Source organism: Acinonyx jubatus, chromosome A2 (assembly GCF_027475565.1).
Source record: "Acinonyx jubatus isolate Ajub_Pintada_27869175 chromosome A2, VMU_Ajub_asm_v1.0, whole genome shotgun sequence".
Classification (NCBI taxonomy): domain Eukaryota; kingdom Metazoa; phylum Chordata; class Mammalia; order Carnivora; family Felidae; genus Acinonyx; species Acinonyx jubatus.
Genome location: NC_069383.1, coordinates 8654334 through 8675960, shown reverse-complemented (window position 1 = coordinate 8675960; position 21627 = coordinate 8654334). Strand labels below are relative to the sequence as shown.

Here is a 21627-nt window from a genome sequence, read left to right as displayed (position 1 = left end):
CAGTTTATTGTACTGAAGCCCAGGTTTATTTTTAATTTGTCTTGGCTTGGTAAAGAATCGTATTTTCTTTGGCACATTTTTATATACAGAAGAAGAAGATAGGCATTGGAGATAGAATAAACATTTTTAAAAATGTAAACTGCTGATATTTTACTTACGCTTCCAAAAGAAAGGCCTGGGACAGATACATTCATCAGAAGAAAACAAACAGAGCCAGCAAATCCATTTGTTTTATGTGTCTTTCTAGCAGGTGGTCGGAGTTTAGTCTAAATAATGGAAAGCCACACTGACAATAAAACTCATTTCACACAGATGAATCTCAAATATTCCAATAGGCCTGCATTTAGCTTGGAAACTGTAGCCCTTCAGACTGTAATTCACATTTCCCCCCCTACTCAAACAGGAACAGGTTTTATCCCTATTTGCCAAAAAATGTGACTAGGGATGTGAAAAACTGCTGATGTTCTAGCCTTCTCATGAGGCAATGTGGCCCGTTAGGAGATCAGTTAAATGGCTAAAAGTATAGTTTTCTACTGGTAACATGGTTATTCCACTGTTTCCACTACAAAGTAACTTATCTATAGGTCTCTCTGGATGCTTACATTTTTCTTCAAACACAATTTAAGGCACATCTTCAAATCTTGCTCAGCAGTGCATTTATTTGAAATCAGTATTGTTTTTATTCATTTTTTAATTTTTAATGTTTATTTATTTTTGAGAGAGAGAGAGAGAGTGCACGCATGTGGGGGACGGGCAGATAGAGAGGGAGACACCGAATCCGAAGCAGGATCCAGGCTCTGAGCTGTCAGCACAGAGTCCGATGTGGGACTAGAACTCACGCACCGAGGGATCACGATCTGAGCCGACGTATGACGGTTAACTGAATTCGCCACCCAGGCACCCCTTCAATTTTTTAAACAATGTGAAGCATGGCCTATGAATCCCTTATCCACTGGTGGTCATGTGAACTACCTTACTAATATTTCAATACATATTGACAGTGAAGCACCTTGGAGAGAGGAAGCTTCTAGACTGACGGCTTTTTCAAATCATCAGGAACAGTGAAGTGGCCCTTACACTGCACCCTGGAGACTTCCTGAGACTTTATTTCCTCTAGTGGAAGATCTGTTGGTCTCTGGCTGTGCTCTGGATGCCTGGGAAGGGACCTGGGGATTCCAGGGTACATTCTGCAGCATCACTGATGACCCTTCTAGCTTTATTGTTGCCATTTCACACACACCTTCTCCCCCCAGTGACTCAATTCAATGGAGATTCCTTGTTGCAGCTTCTCTGAACATCATTCTGGCAGTCTTGTAGGGGAGACCCCGGGGAGTGCCCTCTTTTGTGACCCACTGTCCCTCTGGATTTTGAGCCTCTCTGGGGCCCAGCCATACAGCCCGGCTCACTTCTCACAGATACTTCTCTCCATACATGCACTTGGGCAATTTCCCCCCGCTTCTACAAACTCTGTTCACACTCCTCATCTACCTCATTATCTTTTCAAAGTCTGTTGGGATCTCTCACCCATCCTACACTCCAGTTTCTCTGACATTGCAAAGTTTCTGCTTTGTTATCGATCTTGTTATTTGGTGAGTTTTCAGAGACAGAAGAGGTAGAACCGTAGTCCATTTATCAAGTCCCTGCATCAGGAGTCCTTGTAGGTTTGCAGCTCATAGATGTTTATGAGAAATTGACACAGCTTCTCTCCACTGCCACAGAAATGTACACACACACACACAGGACAGTCTGCGTAATGCCGGTGTGAACATATGTGTGTGCGAGCGAAGAAATATGATCATGGGTGTAGTTTTCCCACATACGGTTTGGAGGTTTCATTTGCTTTGAGAAACGTGAAAAGTTGTGTCTGTTAAATTTCCCCTTTCGAAGAGATTTGTTTACTAAATGTCAAACACATACTTTGGTTGCTTGCTCCATATCTTGTATGTGACTTGGTACTGAGAATACGGCCGGTGATTCTAGTGTGCAGCGAGCTTACGGCAAAAGTGAGAAAAGAATAACTGTGCTTAGCGTGCTTGGGGGCCATGGCGTAAGTTATGCTCCTGAGACACTTGGGGGACGGACCTAGAACTTGGGGGAAGGGGGCAATCATCAGGAAGGTTTTCCTGAGGAAGCAGTGCTTCCTGAAAGCACTTTCCTGAAGCAGTATTTCTCGAAAATTTATTTTGTGTGTTTGAAAACTGTGTCATTAGATGCAGACACATTTAGAATGTTTACAACGTTTTAGTGAATTTTACATTTGCTGTTACATACTAACCTTTCTCATCCCTGATGACGCTTTCTTCTTCGTTTGTTTTTTATTTTATCTTAAAATATATTTTACCACATCATCTTCCTCAAGAACCGTGAGCATTATTTCTGGGTCAGACTGTTTGCTTCATAATCTATGTGTATTCACTTCATTCTCAAAATGGTACTATGGGATAGATACTATTGTTTTCTCTGTTTTAGAGATGAGGGGTGGTGAGGCACCACTTTAATTTAGTAGAACATATATCAGTAAACTGGAATCAGCAAGATCCGTCTCAGACACCCTTGCCCTGGAGCCTGTACCCCTCTGCATATTAATACCAATGTTGACATTATAAATTATATCAATATTTTTGGACTGTATCACATCACTAAGGTGCTATACATCACCGTAGCCACCAGGTTTTTAAACGTTTGTATTTGCCTTGCTTATCTTTTTTTTTTTTAATTCTTTTACTTTCAACCTCTCTTCGTTCCTGTGTTTCAGGTATGCTTCTTAGAAATAGTATATTGTTGGATTAAAAAAAAGCCACTGGCACAACGTGTCTTTGCAGTGTGATGTTCAGTGTTGCGAAAATCAATTGTAACTGTTGCTGTACTTGAAGCTATTTCTACCGTCTTATTTTGGTTTTTTGCTTCTGCTTTTTCTGTGTGCCTTTTATTCTTCCTTCTGCTTGATTAAATCTCTTTAAAAATATATATGCTCCCTCCGCCATCCAGTGTGCAACGTATTGCCTATTTCCTTTTCTGTTGTAGGGATTATCGTTATAATTTTTCATGAAATTTACAAAAGTCAAACGTAGCTGAGCATCTTGATCTGTCTTCTTTGGTATGTTAGTCTGATGGGGCTGCCAGCCCAGAATACTGCAGGGTGAGTGGCTTAAGCAACAGAAGTTTCTTCTTTCACAGATCTGGAGATGGGACGTCCAAGATCAAGGTGCCACAGGGTTGGTTTCTGGTGAGGCCTGTCTGCCTCACTTGTAGGATGGCTCCCCAATGGCCACATCCTCACCTGACCTTTCTTCTGGTCACGTGGGGGGGAGAGATTGATCTCCATGTCTCTTCCTCTTCTTACAAGGACACCAGTCCTACGGGATCAGGGTCCACCCTTAATACCTCATTTAACCTTAATTACCACCTCAAACACCTTCTCTCTAAATGTAGTCACACTGGAGGTTGAGGCTTTCACATAAGAATTCTGAGAGACACTATTTAGTCCATAACACTTGGCATAATGTAAGTGATCCTCGGCACCCTGTATCCTACATTTTAGTTCTGCCTCTTCCTTAACTTTAGTATTATCTTTAAAAAAAATTTTTTTTTATGTGGTCGATGTATTTTTAGATTTTTCCCATGTTTGCCATTTGTTTCCCCTCTTACCATGCCTTCCTGTATTTCTTTCCTTTCTGGACTTAGTTCCTTTTGCTTTGACACACATTCTCTAGTTATTAGATGATTTTTAATGGGGGGGGTGTTGGTGGTAATGTGCTTTAATTTTTTCTTTGTCTGAAAATGTTTTAATTTCGCTTTTTCTCTTGTTGGATATTTTAGTTTGAGCTACAACTATGGATTGGAATTCTATTTTCTTTTTTTTTTTTATTTTTTTAACGTTTTTTTTTTGTTTTTTTTTTTTTTTGAGACAGAGAGAGACAGAGCATGAACGGGGGAGGGTCAGAGAGAGAGGGAGACACAGAATGTGAAGCAGGCTCCAGGCTCTGAGCCGTCAGCACAGAGCCCGACGCGGGGCTCGAACTCACGGACCGCGAGATCATGACCTGAGCCAAAGTCGGACGCTTGACCGACTGAGCCACCCAGGCGCCCCGGAATTCTATTTTCTTTCGGCACCTTGAACATATTCTGCACTCCACTTTCCATTTTACCTTATTAAGAAGTTTCCTTTCTGCTTCCGGACTCATCTGTTGTCTTTCTTGCTACTGGTATGCTCCTAGGTGATGTAATTTTACACTATCCTGTGTCAGTTAGTAGATTTCTTTTTAAAAGAAATTTTGGGGGAATTATTGTCTTCCTTGAATCTGAATTTTTAGTCCATTCTGGAAAATTCTCAGGTACTATACCTTTGAATTCTTTCATCATTCTCTCCTCTCCTGAAATTTTAATCAAATATATGTTAGACCTCCTTTCCATCTATCACATTGTAAAATTTATATTTAATATTTTAATCACTTTTCATTTCTGGACTACATTGTGGGTATCCAAATCTTTCAGTGTACGAATACAGTCTATAATTTTATCTCATGTGCTTAATGCAACTAATGAGTTTTTAATTTCAATCATATATTTTAATTCCTGGAAGATCTCCTTTCTTATATGTCAAATCTGACCGGTTCCTTTTTTAAAAATTTATTTATTTATTTTGAGAGAGAAAGAGAAAGAGCACAAGCAGGGGAGGGCAGAGAGAGAGGAGAAAGAGAATCCCAAGCAGGCTCTGCACTGACTTTCCGCACCCCCCCACCCCCCCTATGATGTGGGAATCGAACTGAGGAACCGTGAGATCATGATCTGAGCTGAAACCAAGAGTCAGATGCTTTACCGACTGAGCCACCCAGGTGCCCCCTGACTGGTTCCTTTTAATATTACCTCATTTCTTTCTTACGTATTTGTTTCCACTTTTTATTTCTTTAATTTTTTTTAATGTTTTACCATATTCCCAACCCTAAATCTGAAATTCATGGGGACCAGATTTTTGTCTGTGATGTTTCTGCTTAATCTTGTTCATTATTTTTGTCTTCTTATGTTTTGTATCTTTGGATTGTGAGTTTGAATTTCTCAGGTTTTGGTCTTTAAGAATCCTATAATTCCAGAGTCAATCCAGAGAAGAGTTATACTGCCTTCAAAAGACAGCAATTTGGAACCATTTTTCTATTTTAATTTCTTCGTTTTGGGCTTATACCCACCCTATTGTTAGTGTAAATTTGAAAGCCATAATTTTATGTAGCAAACCTGTGGTTTATGAATTCTCAGGAAGGTTTTTTGTTTTTTTTTTTTTTTTTTGGTTTGTTTTTCTTTTTCTTTCTATAAGCTAGGAAAAGAGAGATAAATTTCCTTGTCATCCTTCTTTGCTGACTAGTGGATTTTTCTCCAGTATCTGCTTCTACTGAGATTTTAGCATTTTTAGGCTTTATGTGGTGGTGGTGGTGGTGTTGGGTTGGGGGAGGGAGTCTCCTATTTTTACACAGGGTCCAACACTTGATTTTTAATTCTTCCTGGCCTTTAAAACCCAAACCTCTGCATTTTTATCTAGCATTTCTAGTTTTGAACTGGAAAAATTTAAGACTTCTTACATTGCCATATCGTAGGAAATGGAATTCTCTAGAGATTAGTATTTCGATCACTTTCCTAAATATTCTATAATATAATCTGTAATATTATTGAGTGTCAAATACTGTTAAATTATCTCATAGTAGAGAATTTATGTTAAAATAAAAATAGAGATATAGTAAAAATTTTACAAATGTCTTCATATGCAATGAGTCTTTTTTTGTTTGTTTGTTTGTTTAAAGCTCAGAATAGATAATGTTAACCTTACAGGAAAAATATTATTAGGCAATGTAGGGTTAGTGACATCTGAAGCATTTTCAAAGTATTTTTGCCTTCACACTCTGACTTTATACTTTGTTGGTGAATATGGAGACATTGTCACAACAGAAAAAAGCATGTCTTTATACTGAGTGCAAACCGTTGAAGTCTCAAAAGCTCAGGCCAAGGGTAGTAACGTCGTCAACAGCAATAACAAAAATGGTAACAACAAAGAAGAGAAGGAGGAAGAGGAAGGATGGGTCAAGGGCTCCTAATTTGGTCCAAGCATCGTTCTAAGCATCAGAGCCCCCCCCCCCCCAAAAAAGGAGGCAGAAAGGTGTTCTTCGGCTACAGAACCAAGAGCCAGTCCTACAAATAAAGCGCTTCTGTCCCACGCACTCTCCAAGTGACTCCTACAATAATAGAGCCTCACAGTCTGGCTTTGTATTGATTTGAAGTTAACTTCTAGAATGTCAAATGTACTCATATTTAGAAGCATTCCAAAGCCGATAGAAATTGTGTTAGATTTCCTAGTACTTTGGATTACCCATATCATCTTAATGCAGATGACTGTGACTTTGGTTCGTGTTTATATTTTTCTGTTTCACATTTAAAAATACTAATAAATCTAAAAAGGCAGAATCTTTTCCGCTTTGAAGTATTAAAAAATACGTAGGCTTTCAAAATGGGAATATTTGTGAAAGCGATAAGAAACTAATTCCTTATTTTCTCCAGAGTGAAAAATAAATCTTTCAAATATCAAAATATTTTTTAAATGTGAGAGATTAACCGTGTCCTTTATCAAAGCTGTGCAATTAAACAGGATCCTAATAATAATAGTAGAGTTGCCATTATTGAGAACCTCCTCCAGTAAATGTGCTGGGTACTTTCTGTATAATATTTAATGTTCACAAAAACTACAGAAACAGGGAATTCTTACTTATTTTTTCAGAAATAGGGGACTATTAATCTTGTTTTAAAGTGAAACTGAAGTTAAGAAGTTAAGAGGGGAGGGCAAGGAAACGGGAAGTGCGAGGGTGTTGGTCAAATGATACAAAGTTGCAGTGTAGGAGGAGTGAGTCTAAAAATCTAATGTATAACATGAAGACTGTAGTTAATCATATTGTACTGTGTACTGGAAATTTGCTAAGAGAATAGACTGTGAGTTCTCTCACCACACACAAAAATGGTAACTTATGTGAAAAGTGGATATGTGAACTGGCTTTACTGTAGTAACCATTTCACTGTGTATATGTACGTGAAAACATCATGTTTTACACATTAAATACATACATTTCTTATTAAAAAATGATAAATTACAAAAGAAAAGGATCGGATTGGTGACCTTTTCAAGAACACATACGTACGTAACTAATATGAAGCAGACTGGGATTCCAGCCGTTTCTAGTATTCTGCCGCCCACACTCCTGACCAATTAGATTGCATTTTACAAAATATTGCATTATTCCATTGTAATTAACAGACTGCTTATACTTCCGAAGAAGAATCAAGAAAACAATACTATTTTATTTTGTGAAAGTATCAATGTGTCTATTTTATGTATTAGATACAGTGGCAGGCTTTGGTCCTAAGAAATCAAGGTTATCAAATGTAAGTCTTTTATTTTGTATTTTGTACTCTTGCTATGTATGAATACACAACTATGTCTTAAAAGACTTAATACTTTTAAAAAGACATAAAAGAGTCAAATTATTCAGTGCGGTAATTCTGCTCTTTTTTTTAATGGTTGCCTCTGGGCAACTATGGCTTTTTAAATTATATTATACAATTTGATTTGCAAATGGATAACTATCCCATTTTTTCAAGACACCTAGTCTGCTTCTCTGGTTTTCTTTTATCCTCTATGGTCTTACAATTTTCTTCATTACTATTAAAAGAGACTCAGAAATATGTCCACTATCTTTTAAGTTTCTGCTAATTTTTTTTATAAACACAGTTAACATATCTTACAATTTTTATAGGAAGATAGGAGGGGAGATCCACAGATAAGTTTCTTTGGAAATAATTGATCTTGCTAAGGCAATAAGTTTTTTAATAAATATTAAGTTTTTATAATATACCAAGGTTTATAATATATATAAGGTTTATACTAAGGTTTATAATACACTAAGGCTCATACAAGGTTTTAAATATTCTAAATTATTACTCTAGCTAAGTGGTCTACTAAATTATATGAAATTAATCTTAATTAAGTAAAATCAATCCAATTAGGGCATTTAAAAAAAGTTATTTCCTTTTCCTAATCTATGATACCATATTTTATAAAATATTATAACATATTTTGCATTTAGAAAACTAAAACATTAGAGGGAAAGAAAGACCTTGGAAGTTTTTTGTTTTTTATTTTTGTTTTTTTAAAATTCCTGTTAGAGGCACCTAGGTGGCTCAGTCGGTTAAGCTTTTGACTTCGGCTCAGTTGGTGATCTCATGGCTCTGTGAGATCAAGCCCCGCATAGGGTTCTGTGCTGTCAGTGCAGAGCCTGCTTCTATCCTGTCTCCCTCTCTCTCTGCCCCTCCCCTGCGCACACATGTACTCTCTTCTGCCAGAAATAAACATTAAAAATTCTTTTAATTAAGAAAATCTTGGGGCGCCTGGGTGGCTCAGTCAGTTTAGCATCCAACTGCAACTCAGGTCATGATCTCACAGCTCGTGAGTTTGAGCCCCACGTCAGGCTCTGTGCTGACAGTTTGGAGCCTGGAGCCTGCTTCGGATTCTGTGCCTCCCTCTCTCTCTGCCCCAAAGCACTCGCATTCTGTCTCTGTCTCTCTCAAAAATAAATAAACATTAGAGAAAATCTTGTTAATTCATTTTATCAAATAAATAAAACTCCTGATCAGGTTGTAACATATATGTGTGTGTGTGTGTGTGTGTGTGTGTGTATTTTTTTTTTTTTTTTGAGAGAGAGAGAGAGATAAAGTACAAGTGGGGAGGGGCAGAGAGAGAGATAATCCCAATCGGGCTTCACTCTTAGCACAGAGACCAATGCGGAACTTGATGCAGGGCTTGATCGCATGACCACAAGATCATGACCTGAGCAGAAATCAAGAGTCGATGCTCAACCGACTGAGCCACCCAGGTGCCCCCAGACTAATATTATTAAAAGAGATCAGGTGGGCTTCATGCTGGAGGCGGATTAGGAGTGAGTGGTGGGGAGCTCTGCCAGCCAGGGCTCAGGTGGCAAAGGACAGACTTACAGGACTGTTTAAAAGGGGAGACTGACATGATGTGACCGGTGCACTTCAGGGAGTGAGGACAGAGGTGCCGGGGAGACTCTGGTTGTTTAATGTGTGCAATATTTTAGATGAAACGGCAGTGAAGGCTTTTTGAGTGACTGCTAAGAGAGGGACGATGATCGAATACCAACGGGGACCAAGAATAACATATGTTGAGTTGTGAACATGTGTGACACATTGGAACAGAGAATTTTAAGAAGCTTCTGGATACATCAGTCCTGAGCTTAGAGGAAAAACCTGCAATGGAGATTCACTGGAGAGATAAGTCATCGAGTAGGTAGTTGAAGCAATGGGTTGGCTAGGATGATTTTTTTCCTTTTTTTTTTTTTAATGTTTGTTTATTTATTTATTTTTTTTTTGAGAGAGAGAGAGAGAGAGACAGAGCCTGAGCAGGGGAAGATCAGAGAGAGAGGGAGACGCAGAATCCGAAGCAGGCTCCAGGCTCTGAGCTGTTAGTACAGAGCCCGACAGGGGGCTCGAACCCATGAACCGTGAGATCATGACCTGAGCCAAAGTGAGAAGCTTAACCAATTGAGCCACTCAGGTGCCCTCCTCTTTTTTTAATTGAAGTATAGTTAACATACAGTGTTATATTAGTTTCAGGTGTTCAATACAGTGATTCAACAATTCTGCACATTACTCAGTATTCATCACAGTACGTGTACTCTTAACCCCATTTATCTATTACACTCATCCCTTCACCCAAGTCCCCTTGCCATCTACCAGTTTGTTGTCTATATTTAAGAGTCTGTTTTTTGTTTGTTTTGTTTCATAAGTCCCACATATGAATGAAATAGTATGGTATTTGTATTTATCTGTCTGACTTACTTCACTTAGCATTATACCCTGTAGGTCCATACATGTTGTTGCAGATGGCAGGCTTTTTTATGGCTGAGTAATTTCAGTGTGTGTGTGTGTGTGTGTGTGTGTGTGTGTGTGTGTGTGTGTGTGATCTTTATCCACTCATCTATGGGTGGACACTTGGTTTGCCACCATATCTTGGCTATTGTAAATAATGTTGCAGTAAACATAGAGGTGCATGTTTCGTTTTGAATTAGTGTTGTCTTTGGGTAGACACACAGTAGTATGATTCCTAGATCAAAGGGTGGTTCTATTTTTAATTTTTTGAAGAACCTCCATACTGATTTCCACAGTGGCTGCACCAGTTTTCATTCACACCAACAGTGCACAGGGATTTCCTTTTCTCCACATCTTCACCAACACTTGTTGTCTCTTATCTGTTTAATTTTAGCCATTATGCCAAGTGTAAGGTGATATCTCATCATGGTTTTGACTTGCATTTCCCTGATGATTGGTGATATTTAGCATCTTTTCACATGTCTGTTCACCATTTGTACGTGTTCTTTGGGAAAATGTATGTTCAGATCCTCTGCTCATTTTTTGGATAGGACCACTTTTGTGCAGAGACTACCAAGAAAACGGACCTAGCCCAGGACAAACTGACAGACTCCTACATTTATATACCAAGTAGAAGACAAGAAATCAGTAAAGGACGTTAAAGTAAGATTGCTAGAAAAGTGTAAAGAAAACCCTGGGTAGTGTAACACTGTGAGCTGAGAAAGGAAATATTCAAGAAGAGAGAATGGCCTCTCAGACTCTTCAGATGTTTGCATTATATTTACTCCTATGGATAGGTAGTAATGTTAAATAATTAAAACAAGTATATTCATGTTTCTGAGCTTATCTTCCTGATGAGATTTTAATATTCTTGAAGACAAAAACAATGTAGTTTTGAGTCTTTAATAAATACAAGAATGACTGAAATAATTTAAACCATTTGGAATAAAAGAAACGATGATGATGATACTTTCTAGATCTCTGGTATATACCAGAGACCACAGTTTTCTAGGCACTTAATTCATGTGTATGTCCCAATTAATAATTCACAACAGCCTCCTATACTGGAGTATCATAATTTTCTCTATACATAAAGAGACAAGGAGCAGGGCATTTAATTAATTTACCTAAGGTCAAAAAGAGATAGAGACAAAATCCCTAGCCGTGTATGTTATACTCATTCATTATATATAAAAAAAACAGAAGAATAAACATACATGTAATAAATAGATAACTTACTAAATTTAAAAAGCCAACATATTATATTAAATAATTTACATAGTTAAAATTAGCTCAAAAATTATCTCCAAAGAAATCAGCCTTCACTAGTATACTGCTACTTTAAAATAAACTTCTAGGGGCGCCTGGGTGGCGCAGTCGGTTAAGCGTCCGACTTCAGCCAGGTCACGATCTCGCGGTCCGTGAGTTCGAGCCCCGCGTCAGGCTCTGGGCTGATGGCTCAGAGCCTGGAGCCTGTTTCCGATTCTGTGTCTCCCTCTCTCTCTGCCCCTCCCCCGTTCATGCTCTGTCTCTCTCTGTCCCAAAAATAAATAAACGTTGAAAAATAAATAAATAAAATAAAATAAACTTCTAGAATTACTACAGTCTCTCTGCTTGCCCACTTGTTAGGTGCTCCTTCAACACTCCAGTTTGCCATCCACACCCACCTCTATAGCTCTCCCATGTTTCCCACTAATCTAAATGGTAAACCCATGTCAAAGCCTCCGTCTTCACATAATTTGGTCATGTGATCACTCACACTCACCAGTGATGGTGATGACCATTCCTTCACCTCGTTGATATCATTTCTTGGTTTCTCTTTTACTTCTTTCCAGATTTTCTTCACTGGTTTATTTTTCTGATACCACCCATGGTACATAGATGATTTCTAGAGTCCAACCTTGGGTTTCTTTGCTTAGCATACTATCCAATTTCTTCACTCAATTTCTGCTACTTCCAGAACATAATTACTCCCAGAGCTTTTTCAAACTCTGATCTCTCCCCTGATATCCAGACATTAGTGTTAACCTGTAGATTGAACATTTTACCTTAGATATCCTCTGGCTACTTCAGTCTTGGAAAGTTCAGTTTTGAGCTGGTCAAAACCCACCCACGACACTCTCCAGTCCCCTTTCATCCTGCTCCTTAAAGGCCGGATGCTCTTTCTGTGTCCCCTCTGTTGGGAGAGTCAAAAGCATTCATCAAGTTGCTCAGCCATAAATCTAAGAGTCATTCTAGCAGTGGCTCTCTCTGCATGGTCCTTGTTTCCAGTGCGTCAGCCAGTTCTGCCATATCTTCCTAGAAAGTATCTTTCATCTATTTCCTCTATGTTAGCTTTATTGACATATTCTGGATAAGAGTTTGGAGCTTCTTCAGTGTCTCTATTATAAGACAATCCCTACTTCTGGTCTCCCCTCTGCCAGCCTATTCTCATTTCTATCAGAGAGAGAATAACGTGACACAAAATGATCACATCATTTTCTTGCTCATAGTCCTTCGTTGTCTGTTTGCTTCTCCCACAGACAATCATAGACCCTCAGCAGGAGTCTGAGTCTCCTGGCGTTTACATTCCAGTAATAGTAGAAATGACTGTAACTGCTTACACAATATCTCAGATGTCAATAAGGGTTATGAAGAAAAATGGGTCGGGTAAAGAGGGCAGAGCACTAAGAGCGGGGAGTGTTATCCCACCCACGGCCAGCAAAGACCTCTTGGATGAGACCACTGCAGCACAGCCCCAAAGGACATGAAGATGCAAGGTTAAACATCCCCTCATTCCAGAACAAAAAGTCAAACCTCCATTCAATTACCATTCACCTGACAAATGCAGAGAGGTCCACAGGTCTGGAGTCTGATGTAGATGATGTTGTAAAGGTTGTCTTCAGTCTATTAAACAGTAATTTTTGTTGCCACACTGACAACAGACACCTTGTATCTTGACTATCTCCTAAGATTAGTAGGCTGGTGAACTTTATGGCATATCAGTTTCTCAACAAATATAATTTTTTAATAAATTCATAGAGAAGGCAATATTACTGAGATCACGAAACTGAAAGAGATCAGATGGGCTTCATGCTGGAGGTAGATTGGAAGTGAGTGGTGGGGAAGCTATGATAGTTGGGGCTCAGGTGGTAAAGAATAGATTTACAGGATTATTTAAAAGGGGGGACTGACACAATGTGATTGGCATGAAAGAGGAGAAACACACACACACACACATACACACACTTATGGAAGTAAATAAATAAACCAAACCAGACAAACATCTTCCTTCCTTCCATCCTTCCATCCTTCTTTCCTTCCTTCTTTTGATACTCAAAATATTTTTAATGCCCAAATAATTTATTTAGTACTCAAATTGTGTAGGTTTGAGCAGTAGAAACCTACTTCAGGCTGGCTCCTGTGTTGTTCTGACATGACCCTATCATTCTTTGATATGGGGATATCATTTTTTTTAACATAGTTGACATACAGTGGTGGGTTAGTTTCAGGTATACAACTTAGTGATTTGACAAGTGTGTACCTTACCCTGTGCTCACTACAAGTGGAACCACCATTTGTCCCATACAATGCTATTTCAATACCGTTAGCTATATCCCCCCTGTGGTCTCTTTCATCCCTATGATTCATTTCATAATGAAGCCTCTCTCTCCCACTCCCCTTTACCCATTTTTCCCAGTCCTTCACACCCCTCCCCTTTGGAAACCACCAGTTTGTTTTCTGTATTTGTGGGCTTGTTTCTGCTTTTCTGTTTGTTTGTTTGTTCATTTGTTTTGTTTTTTAGATTCCATATGTAAGTGAAATCATATCATTTTTGTCTTTCTGTGTCAGACTTATTTCACTTAGAATAATGTCCTCCGGGTCCATCCATATTGTCATAAATGGCAAGATCTCATTTTCCTGTTTGTTTGTTTCAAGTTTTTATTTAAATTTCATGTCAGTAACATACAGGGTGCATTAGTTTCGGGTGTAGAATTTACCAGTTCGACAACTCTATCCATTATCTGGTGCTCATCATGATGAGTGTACTCCTTAATCCCCATCACTTATATAACCCATCCCCCCATCTACCTCCCTTCCAGCAACCCTCAGTTTGTTCTCTACAGTTAAGAGTCTGTTTCTTGGTTTGCTTCTCTCTTTTGTTTTCCCCCAATGTTCATTTTTTGTTGTTGTTTCTTAAACTCCACGTATGAGTGAAATCATACGATATCTGTCTTTCTCTGATCAACTTACTTCACTTAGCGCAATACTCTGTAGATCAGTCTATGTCATTGCAAATGGCAAGATTTCATTCATTTTCTGGCTGAGTGATATTCCATTATATATATTAAAAATATATGTATATATAAGTATATATTCATATATATATATATATTCATATATATATATACACCACTTCTTCTGTATTCATTCATCGATTGATAGACACTTAGGTTGCTTCCGTATCTATTGTAAGTAATACTTCAGTGAACATAGGGGTGCATATATCTTTGAATTAATGTTTTGTTCTCTTTGAGTAAATACCCAGTAATGGAATTACTAGGTCATATGGTATTTCCGTTTCTTAATTTTTTGAGGAACCTCCATACTGTCTTCCATAGGGGCTGCACCAATTTGCAGTCCCTACCAGCAGTGCGTGAGGGTTCCTTTTTCTCTACACTCTTACCAACACTTGTTATTTATTGTCTTTCTGAATTTAGCCATTCTGAGCACCTCTTTAATTTCTGGTGCAGTCAAGTGTTACAGGACCCCATTGTGCTTTCCCTGACCCAGCTCTGGAGTCAGCCATTTCTCCCAGAAGTTGTGCTTTTATTCAGTAGAGCATCTAAGATCCGAACGAGTCGGGTACTCACTGCTTCTGGAGGTAACCCTTCTCCCAGACCGTCTTCAGGGGATGGTAGGAACCATCTGTATATTGAGCACATACACAAATCCAGCTAGATTTATTTCCGTAACTAGCTGTATCATACTGAAAAGCACAAGGGCACTCCAAGAGAGTCCATTCCAGTCCAAACGCACAAGATCCATTCGAGATTTTACACTTTTCATCTGCACCCTCCTTTCCTGACCGTGAGAACCTGGCTCCCGCTCTCCTTGATACATTTATTTGCTCGGGTAACCTGTCTTGTAGTCAGTCTCCCAGCCATGCTGGGTGGATATGGTGTTGGCAGTCTCCGGGCACAGGCATCAGCCACCACTGAGCTCACTCTCTGCCCACTCGAGCACCCTGCTGGTCTGGACTCCAGCCCTCACCTGGAATGATTCAGCCCTCCGTGAATGATTCAGGAAGGTTGGGTGAACAGGAGAGACAAGTAGATGTTTTGCACAGTCATCCTAGATGATAGTGGAAGGAAGGTCGAAGTGTCTTTTTTAGCATCTTTACCACTTGCCACCAGCCTCTCCCTGACTTCCCAAACTTCCCAACTTTCAACCAAGTGTAAGTAGAGGAGTCTCATATATGTGCAGCTTTAGATCACATCCAGTTTCAACCCTGTTGCCCGTCGTCTGCTTTTTCTGTCCCATCGAGTTAACGTTGTAACTTACAACAGTTTACATGGCCATGTTCATGTCAAAACTAATATCAGTATGTGTTTTCACTGATGTATTAATGAATTAAAATTTTAAAACCGTAAAAAAATAAAGAAAAATTTAAAACCTTGCAAATACAGGTTTGTCAGCAGGAATAATAAAATACTGTGAGTGGACTTCAGATCAGGTGTGAAGTTTCACATGTGATCTTGAAACGCAAATCTCCAGTGTGCCAGTTGGGTTACATAGTGGTAAAGACCCTCAAAAGAGGACAAGTTTCCCATTTCACTGGCAGAGATATAATTGGCCCTGCGGGGTAACAATTACTGTGGGTGTCACCCTGCCAGACCACGGAGCCCAGTAATGACCCATGTGCAAACACTGCATTTTTTTTATTCCAAATTCATAGGTATTTAAAGTTCTGAGCCAAAATAAACAGAAGTTAATCTCTTCGTTCTGTATAATCTTTCTGTTAACTTGGCAGATGTCAATTAAGTTTAACTCTCTATCCGTTTTATATCTATTCATTTCTGACCCCCCCAAATCCCAGCTGCAAAGGTATATCTCCAAACAGCCCTGCTCTTAATCTACTGAGTAGGTTAATTCCTGAGCTTCAGAGTGGCTAATACACCGAAAGTATCGCAGGTACTAATACACTAGTGTTTTTACCGAAATTATGTTTGTACGGAAGGGCAACAAATACAGAAAATAAACAATAACGTTCTCGACCGCTGCATAAAAACTAGCTCAAAATGTAGTGGCTCAACACATTAAGAGCTTATTCTCTCTTCTTTGTTTGTGGGCCAATAATTCAGGAGCAAGTTGGCTGGGAAGTTCCAGCCTCAAGTTCTTTGGTTCCTGCAGCCTCAGTCATCTGGAGGCTTGACTAGGATTGCAAGGTCTGCTTCAAGATGGCTTGCTCACGTGACCGGCAAGTTGATGCTGGCTGTTAGGTCTTATTTCCTCTCCACACGGGGGCCTCTCCGCCCGGCTGCTTGAGGTTCCGCAGAGCATAGGGTCTGGCTTCCCCAGAGCAAGTGATCCAAGAGACCGAGGTAAAGGCTCTTAGTGCGTTTTCTTACTAAGCCTTGCAAGTTACACACACACTGTCACTTTTGCAACGTTCTATTTGTCACCCGGATTCAGTGTGGGGGGGAACTACATAGGCTATGAAGAGCAGGAGGTGATTTACGGCTAACTTGGAGGTCAGTTACCATGGTTTTCCCTCTGGGACACAGAGATACGTGTCTCTTCCACATGAAAAAGCACACTTACTTCCTCCAAAGGCCCTTTAAAGTTCGCTTCTGTTTAGACGATCTGCTCCGAATCCAGTAACGTGTCATCTAAGTCATGTTCGTACCAAAACGAACCTCTTAGTGAAGTCTAAGAACAGAGGAAGTTATTCAAGTACAGCTTCTCATCTGAAGACCTGGCAACAGGTTTTGTGCCATTCACACACTCAGCATATGCAAGTCAAGTCGGCATAGAGTAACTGCTTCAGACCCTTTGAATCCAGAGGGAGAAATAAGCTGTACGCAGAAGCAGGTGGTCCATGGTGGTTCTAAAGTCCAATCGCGTACATGTTGGTAATTCCTGGATTAGGACCCAGTTCTGCTATTTCCTGGAAGTGATTTTTCGTGGCTCAGACATAGCTCCATTCTGTACTCTCTCTGTGCCTTTTAATCCAAGCTGGTGGCGGTACCACGGGTGCAGCTCTCTCATCAACCGTTCCGATGAGCGTTGTTCTGGTTACTCCGGTACGTAAATGCCACATCCGCAATTGGATAGAGAGAAGCTTTTTGTTTGTTGGTTTTACGTTACACTTCTGCTAACATGTTAAGGGAAAAATGCCCTTAGCCTCATTAAAACCCTTATTTTTTAACTCAGAGGATCTGTAAGACATGCCAGTCAGCTGCCTAGACGTTCTGTAGTCTCACTGAGTGGTCCTTTGAGGCACTACCTAATCCGTTTTGGAGGTCTGACCGTGAATTTCACAGTCACGCTTCATTGTCATCTTTATCTTATTTTTTATCAGCAGTTGATCTTTTTTTCTTTAAAGTTTATTTAATTTATTTTGAGAGAGAGAGAGAGAGAAAGCGCGCGCGCACGCAAGAGCAGGAGACGGGCAGAGAGAGAGGGAGAGGGAGAGTCCCAAGCAGGCTCCATGCTGTCTGCACAGAGCCTGGCTTGGGGCTTGAACTCAAAAACTGTGATCCCGTGACCTGAGCCGAAATCAAGAGTTGGAGGCTTACCCGAATGAGCCACCCAGATGCCCCTGGTAGTTTGCCTGGAAGAGACTAGAAATGAGAAGACACTTTATTTTCAAGTTGATCAAGTCCTGCTTTCTTCCTATTTAATGTGCTTTTTTTAAGGGTTTTTTTTTTTTTTTTTTTTTTTGCCTCTTCTTCTTCCCCTCTTATTGTAAGTAGAAGATGTTCAGTTTTCTCTGCCTGAAGTGTCCTTAGCTAGGTTACACAATTCACTACGTATAAATTTTCCTTTCCAGATTATCATGATTTATCAGACCTTCCACTGCAACAGAGCCAGCATGCAGTTTTCCGTCATCACCAGTCGCATTTATTCCTCGCTTTCTTTGACGCCATTACTGACGACCTCCTCGAGAGCCGCGAGGCTTGTGCTCTTAGCCCTCTCCAGGCCTGTCCAGCTCCCTTGTACCTTTTGATCCGTCAGTTACCCACATCTTTAGGTTTTTGTTACAATTCCCTCCCAGGACCAGATCTATTATTAGGTATTCGTTATTGCATAAACAAATCACCCCCAAATTTAATAGCTTAACATCATGCTTTAGTATTTCCCATGGGCCTCTCCACAAGACTCCTCCGGTGTGATCAGTTAGCAGTCTCAGAGACCAAGCCGGATGCTAGCGTCAGAAGTCACACACGGCCACCTCTTCCTAGCTCTCCACTGACCACGGAGTCAGCACTAATTCAATGTAGAAGGAGACTATGAATGGGTACGGACACCAGAGGCAAGGATTAATGGACTTCCTCTTGGAAACATTAAAGGTGATGTAAGGAAAGGAAAAAAAACCCTAAATTTTCAATGGATATATAGTAACTTGTCCTATAATATCCTCTCCTAGAACGTATCCCATGTGAAAAAGTGCAAGGCCTTCACAATTTCAAACTCCAGAATTTGGGCCAGACGGAACATTGTTGTGAGTGACTGATGAAGTCTTGTTTTGTGAACTTAATTATGTCCAGTTCATAGCACTGTGTGTGTTACACAGCTGCCTTGCTTCAGAGAAGCTCTTGTTCTCACAAACAGATCTGCTCATTTTGAAACATTGCAAAGCTAGTGTGGATATTTCGAGACTCCCAAGTAGTCAAAAACCAGAACCAAATGATCGTCTTGTTAAGAGTAGTCAATAAAGTTACAGCTGGATGTTTTCTCTCTGCTAAATTTAGACATTACACTCCATTCAATTTTCTCTTGATTAAACAGATTGAAAATCATATGTATGCATACAACTAGTCTAAATGGACCACTTGCTTAAGATCAGCAGTTTTCTGAGGAGACTAACTCAAAGCCAAAGGAAAAAAATGTGACTTAGGGAAAAAATATATATGCTGTATGTTTGACTTCGCAGTACAGCCTTCTCGGTGTTGTTTTTTAAGCCAAGAAATTTGTTTACATGGAATCCTGTTTTTACCTACTACTGTGTTGTTGGAAGATGATGTACAGATGCGTGATTAACTCAAAGGGAATTCAAATGATAACGATTAGCCTTTAAATAGCATAACTCATTAATAATGGAAGAAAGAAGGTTTCTCTGGTCCTGAGCTGCTATTACTAGTCAAACGGGACATTTAAAAACAAATCACTTCATTGTCAATTTTTGGGAAAATTTCTACTGGCGTCTCACTTTTGTCCACTTAGTGACACGTCGTGATTGCAACCCATTCTGTATGAATTGTTTTCTTTCTACAGATATAATATTAGATTGAAATGAATATGATAGAAACTTCAGAATTTCAAGCAGACAAATTAGTACAGTTTGAATTTGCTCTGGCAGGTACATTTGGTGTGAGGAGCGATGTGAAAAGTAGATGATTTTTGAGACTTTCTGGAGATACTTAAAGGGATAGAGAAATATTTTTTCCTGTGTCCTACAAATTTAAAACACATCATAAGAATTATGCATTTGCTATTGAAAAGGCATTTAAGTAACTGGTGTTGATTTTTTAAAGTTATTTTGTAAGAAAAATTTTAATATCTGATTTTAGACTTGGTATCTGTATGTTCTATTCCTTAATAGAAACAGTAGTATTTACTCTTCCGTTGTTTTGCTGTTGATTCTCTTTTTAGTTTCGTTTCTTATCATTTATGGTTCCTATACTCTATTAGGTATATAACATGGCTATTCAGAGCAAAGTGGCTGAATCTTGTGCCTAATTTTATTTCTTTCTAATGTTTCCTTGGATTACAAATTGGGAAATCATTTGTGACGCAAATGTCTCTTTGGATTGAGTTAGACATTAATCCATAAAAGAAATCCACCATAATAAATAATGGTTTAACTTCTTGAGCTCTGAATCACAGGCCTCTAGGGAATTAAGAAAAAAGAAGTAAATACTAACGGCATAAAACGAAGGCTGTGGGATAGTTGTGAAAAGCCTAAAGTTATAACGTTTTCATCTCTGAAGAGAGTCAGGTGAGGAAGTATAGCGGCGAGCCTTTGAGAGCGGAAGGACAGAAGGATGTGACCAAGAGAGAAAGAAGATGTCACAGAGACAATATGAGGGATGGTAGCCCCTGAGAGAAACATTCACCCAGGTTCAGCCCTTCCTTCTTCCCTTGAAATAATATCTCTTTCTCCAAAGAGCCCATTCTTCTGCATTGACTATGACATCAGCAAGGATCAACCAGACAGGATGGCCGTGGCAGGGAAAACACCCGGAGGAAATTTCGTGAAGCGTGTACTACACAGAATGTAACTTTCTCACTTCTTCCCTCTTGCAGGTTTTCTGAACCAGATGAGTAACTCCAGTCACTCCGTCCTTCAGCCTTCGTTCCAAGGATGCATGCAGCTTGTCCAAGTGGATGACCAACTGGTGAATTTATACGAAGTGGCCCAGAGGAGGCCGGGGAGTTTTGCGAATGTCAGCATCGACATGTGCGCCATCATAGACAGGTACGCTCTTTCTGTCCTACCCCAAACTTGTCTACACTTTCTAAATTCATGTTTTTGTTGTTGGGCGAGAGAAACACACGTGCACACACACCCTGTAAGAGGTGAGGCGAGAGGAGCCACCCGTCATGCCGATGGCGTGTTTGTGATTTTAGCGGTGACATTTATATCGGGATGTGGATAAATATATAAATATATGGCAGAACAGTCTGTTATCACACAAACCTCCCTCAGCAGATGCGATTATTATGCAGGTAGTTTTGCAAACAACAGCTGATTTATAAAGGGGCTCAGTTTATTTTTACTTTTGCTTCCTACTCCCACAAGCAGAAATGTCCCCTTCTCTCCTTGTCTTGGTCACGACTCATCCTCAGCATATTGTCCCCTCTCAAGCCCTTTCCTGAGGGAAAGAAGCTTTAAAAAATGTTGGCAGGCAGTATGGGAATTTACTGAAGCAGAATATTTAATGTAATTGAGCCTGCTTGTAAAATATACTGAAATATTGCAAAATCTAATCTGTATTCGTTTTTGCAAATCTGGGGAGGAACTTTTTTATAAAAACTTAGTTGACTTCTCATAGAGTAGAAAGATACAGCTCTTACATGAAATATTATGACATCATTGCATACATTAACTTTAATGTACTTCTAAAAAGTGCCTTTAATTCCAGCATAAAAAATATTCCTTTGAGATGTTTTGTCCATAAAGAAACTATATCTGACTTTGTGTTGAATTTAACCTGGTGAATTTAGGTGATTTTCTACACTACTTTCAAAGTTTTTATGATAGGGCTATCCTATTCTGAAAAATAATTTTATTAATGTTGTGTTTTGGAAGATGGAAGTTTTAGAAGTCTCCGTCTGTCTCCAACAAAGTGTAGACCGTCAGTCTCTAATTTTATTTTCATTTAAGAGGAGATCCTTGGGGAAGTCACTCAAAGACACATAATGAATCTTAAAAATATGTAAAATCATCTGTAGTGAAGTAAGTTTGCTTCTATATAATCTCAATAAAATAATATCTGCGTG

The 21627-nt window shown here is 39.4% G+C and overlaps 1 protein-coding gene across 2 annotated transcripts in view; it reads left to right on the top strand.

Annotated features, from left to right (window-relative positions):
* CNTNAP2 (contactin associated protein 2) overlaps positions 1-21627 on the top strand; it is a 1948817-nt gene that overhangs the window by 1100033 nt on the left and 827157 nt on the right. For both annotated transcript variants that reach the window (XM_027075690.2, XM_053217934.1), the window contains one exon: positions 20431-20602. In XM_027075690.2, coding sequence (XP_026931491.1) covers positions 20431-20602 — 172 coding nt within the window. The remainder of the gene's footprint in view (positions 1-20430; positions 20603-21627) is intronic.